General features: G+C 36.8%; 1 protein-coding gene across 1 annotated transcript in view; it reads left to right on the top strand.

The window, feature by feature from the left end:
* Nucleotides 1–4,600, top strand: part of LOC101847268 (E3 ubiquitin-protein ligase NEDD4) — a gene marked incomplete in the record, with an annotated part of 42,064 nt that overhangs the window by 4,156 nt on the left and 33,308 nt on the right. The window contains 4 exon segments of the mRNA XM_013084287.2: nt 762–844; nt 1,521–1,596; nt 2,638–2,676; nt 4,070–4,123. Of these exon segments, the coding sequence (XP_012939741.1) occupies nt 762–844; nt 1,521–1,596; nt 2,638–2,676; nt 4,070–4,123 (252 nt within the window).

Raw genomic sequence — 4,600 nt, 5'->3', positions numbered from 1 at the left:
GGGGGCAAAGATCCCCCCAAAAATGTAAGATTATATCTGAACAGCCCTAAAACCACGCTGGTCACACTTGCTCAACATCTGCTGTGTTAAGGACCTGACGCGTGTGTCAGGGAACAAACTGTTTTTGTACACCATGCAACCTCCAAGCAGTTGATTGCAAAAAAAATTTTTTGAGTACCGTAGAGATTCACATTTGACTTTTGATTTTGATCTTAACAAAACTCACGTTGGTTACTTTGATTACAATGAGCATACCAACAATGTATTCCAATAATTCCTTGACATTTTTAGCTATACACGTCTTGCAAATTTTCTTGCAACTTTTGTTGATTTTTCTTGCAACTTTTTGCAACTTTTGCTATTTTCAAATGCGACTTTCTCTGAGGACAGGTATACTGCCTCTGAATACTGACCAGTTTACCTCTCACTTGATTTTTGTAGACTTTAGTCATTATCTATTTTTTAAAATTAGTAGAGGTTTTACAGCGCTCGCAACTGCATTATAAGGTCATATGAGCGCCAGAAGATTAGGTTACTAGAGAGTAACACACATAAAAAAAGAAGAAGGGGAGATAAGGACAATAGATGTTTGATAGGAAATAAGAAGCAAACCACACCAGAGCATCTGCCAACCACCCACTCATTATCTGTAGTAGAGATGATAGTAGTATAGCAAGTTAGTACTTTAAAAAAAAATCATGTTTTACTGCCTTTGATATTTATGACTACTTATAATATTCTCCTTTTCCCCTTTTCTACAGGACGACAACGGTGACACACGTCTGCTTCGAATAAAAATTGTTGAAGGTGTCAATTTGGCAAAAAAAGACATTTTTGGTGCCAGGTATTTTTTTTCGTATTGTTTTCATTCTGTTTGTTTTTCCTTCTGTTGTTTTACCGGAATTTCTTGGTATATATATATAAGTTTCTGTAACGTATTTATTCTTTGTGTAAATTAATTTTCCACTGTAAAGTTATCTTGGTCCACTGTTTGTGAACAAAAATTGTAGTTGATTTTGAATGGTTTAGAAAGTTGTAAATTGTGATCTGATGCAGAAATGGGGATTTTGAATAGGAGTCTTAAATTGTCTTTGAAATCTTCCTTAGTTGTTTTATGACGGAATATATATTGAAAATTGATGCCTCTTCCATGTTTGTTGCAAGAAGTTTTCTTCTTTTTTTAAAATAATTTTTTAATGTTTGGGAATTGGTGCTGAACTACTTGTTGCATAAAGGATTCATGACTGCTTGATCTAAAATCACAAAGGGTTGCTCTTGTTTGTTGAAAGTTTTGTATATGAAGAGGGTGTAGTGCAGAAGTGTCTATATTTTAAAAGATAATGTAATGATTTGAAATTTATATAAACATCTTAAGGGCACAAGCCATTCACAGTTTTTACTTTTGAACTGGATATTAACTTATTATGTTAAATCATAATTTTCGTAGAATTTCTTTTTAACCGAAGAATGCATTGTTTTTGGCTTTAATTGTTTTTCATATATATATATATATTCCTCAGTGACCCATATGTGAAGATTTCATTGCTTCAAAATGAAGTACTTGTGGATACAAAGCAAACATCTGTGGTTCGAAAGGTACACTATTTTAGACTCTCTTTAAGGTTGTTGTGTTCTTTGATGGGTGTTTACCTACATAAACATGATATGATTGTGGCGTAAGCTTTCTGACAATGGCAATGTTGTGACAAGGACAATGACAATCTTTATTCATCTCGCAAAGAGAAATTTGTCTTGGTCATTAACAATGGCAGTAAACGTTACAAAGGTTAGGTGCACTCACGCATACACTCACAACAAGACAGGACATTAGTAAATACATGACAATCCGCTCCTTAAAACAATCTCTCTCTCTCTCTCTCTCTCTCTCTCGCTCTCTCTCTCTCTCTCTCTCTCTCTCTCTCTCTCTCTCTCTCTCTCTCTCTTCCCCTCTCTCTCTCTCTGTTTCATTTGTAGCAGCACTGTGTGTTCAGTAACCTCACTGCATTTGGTACGAATGAATTTCTATATCTGTCTGTTCCTGCTTTTTTTGGGTTGTCTTTGTTCAAAGTCAAAGGAGCTTAGAAACATTGCTGGACAGTCATGTTATCTGACAGGAGATGATGTGTTGACTTCTAAGAATAGTGGCGGATAATGTATCATCCAGACTTCCACGTTCAGTTTGAACTAAAATGTTTAGAAAACTTTCAATGTATGATGACCAAGGACTAATTTATATACTTCGTGTGTGAAGTTTTAAGTCATGGTGAAATTATAGTCTATGTTTTTTAAAGTTTTTTTACTAATTAATTTTCTACTGTTGTTTCCATTTATTGGGTGTGTTCTGGCATTCTTTTTCAGCTGTCGTATGGCTCTTAGATAATTCTATTAGAAGAAAATTTTCTCTTGCTCTCAGTAGGATCTTTTCTTTGTCATATTCAGCAGAATGTTTATACATCCTTCTAAAATTCAGTTTATGTGTTGTAAAACTGTTTCCTTCACAGATTGTGTGTTACTAATACATATGATACGTCTTATCCGCCTTGAGAGAATAGGATGCGTTTTTAGTTTGTTTTCTTAAAATTTACATTTGTTTGAAAAAGAACATAGTGACAATTCCACATTCCTTTTGTTTTTCAGTCTCTAAATCCAAAATGGTACGAGGAATATGTATTCAGGGTAAGTTGAATGTCTTTGTAATCTTTACTTTGTGCCAGTTAACATGCTGTCATGTTTAACACCGTGGGTGGTTGGCGGATGCTCTGGTGTGGTTTGCTTCTTCTTTCCTATCAAACGTCTATCGTCATTATCTCCCCTCCTTCTTTTTTGTGATTGTTACTCTCTTGTAACTCCTCTAATCTTCGGCACCTATATGACCTTATTGTGTTGCATGTGCTGTAAAACTCTTACTAAAACTAAAACTAATGTTTAACACCTCTTTGGAATCGGACTGCGGATGAGAAAACTCATGAAGCATGACTGCTTCTTTTGGGCTATGGGCAATTATACTGGCAAGCGAAATGACCTAAACTTAAATAACGTCGAGAGTCGAAGTTTTTCCAAACATATTATCTCTATGTGTTTGTTAACCCATTGATTAGTTATGTTTAGATATTTTACTGACGATTTCTAGCAACTGTGATACGATAAGATAAGATAAGATAAGATACATCTTTATTGTCCAGATCCTGGCACATTGGTTTGGTGTTCCACCACAAGTACACACACACACACACGCACACACACACACACACACACACACACACACACACACACACACACACACACGTACACACGTGCACACACATGCACACACAAGTAGGCTTACAATCGCATGCATAATATAAATGAGCAGCAATATAAACAATAATATATTTTGATTGTGTTCAAAAAGGTATTTCATCAAACGTGAGGTACTTCATGATATTTGTATGGATGCAGACTGTGATGACGAGGTAGATATGACTTGGTCAAAGACCCTGATTCTTTGGATCAGGAGCCTTCAGATCGAGGAGAAAATGATGTAGATCTGGAACCAGTTATCATCTGTGCAGGCACTGACAGTCTTTAGGCCATTCCCAAAGGGGGTACATTTCTCGTTCATGCACAGTAGAATTGTTACTAAATGGGCTGACTCATGTCACACTCATAATTGTGCCTGATCTACAACAGGGAACTGCTGCTTTTTCTTTCCTAATCCTTACTTTTGTCATTTTCCTCTACTTCTTTTGTATGATCCGCTATTTCTGGGGTGCCTTGATAGTTGAAGCAGACCTTGTGCTGTTGAAGCTAGAGAGGTGAGCAGAGTAAGTCTGATTCCCTGTAAAGACTTCTCTGTTGACACCCACCCCTTGGCGCTCATATGACCTAATGCAGTTTCGAGCGCCGTAAAACTCTCTACCATAAAAAAAAGAAAAGATAAGAGTAAGTTTTACATCCTTATAATATTATATTTACATGTCAAAAGTGCTACTTTTGTAGTATTTATAGGAATGTCCAAAAGGGGACTGGTTACCAAGTAATTGTGTGAGAGAGAGTTTTGTAACATGAATGTCTTCCTTGTGTTTTCCAGGTCAATCCCAGTGACAATGTCGTCATGGTGGAAGTCTTTGATTCCAACAGAGTGGTATGTTTTGGTATTTTTTTGAAAAGTTTTTTTTGTTTTGTTTGTGTGTGTGTGTGTGGGGGGGGGGTGTTTGTCATGGGGGAAGGTTTACAACTCCAAAGACAGCTGTCCTTGTTTTTAGTGCATAACGTGGGTGGTTGGCACGTGCTCTGGTTTGGTTTACTCCTTCTTTCCTATCAAACAACTCCCGTCCTGATCATTCCTCCTTCTTTTTTGTGTTTGTTACTCTCTTGTAGCACCTCTAATCTTCGGCACTTATATGACCTTATTGTGTTGCAAGTGCTGTAAAACTCTTACTAAAACTAAAAACTAAGTGCATAACCAACATTGGTCCATCATGTCCTCACGGCTTGTCATTGAGTACCTACCATGTGAGCCTTTAAGTCTAGAAGAGGAAAGACTTGAAACTTGTCCTGAGTAATAAGTAAAAGTCAGAGACTCGGAGGGAGAGCTTTGTCACACCAAACTCCAGCGCCC

The sequence above is a fragment of the Aplysia californica genome, unplaced genomic scaffold, assembly GCF_000002075.1.
Source record: "Aplysia californica isolate F4 #8 unplaced genomic scaffold, AplCal3.0 scaffold00283, whole genome shotgun sequence".
Classification (NCBI taxonomy): Eukaryota; Metazoa; Mollusca; class Gastropoda; order Aplysiida; family Aplysiidae; genus Aplysia; species Aplysia californica.
This window is presented reverse-complemented; position numbering and strand designations above follow the sequence as displayed.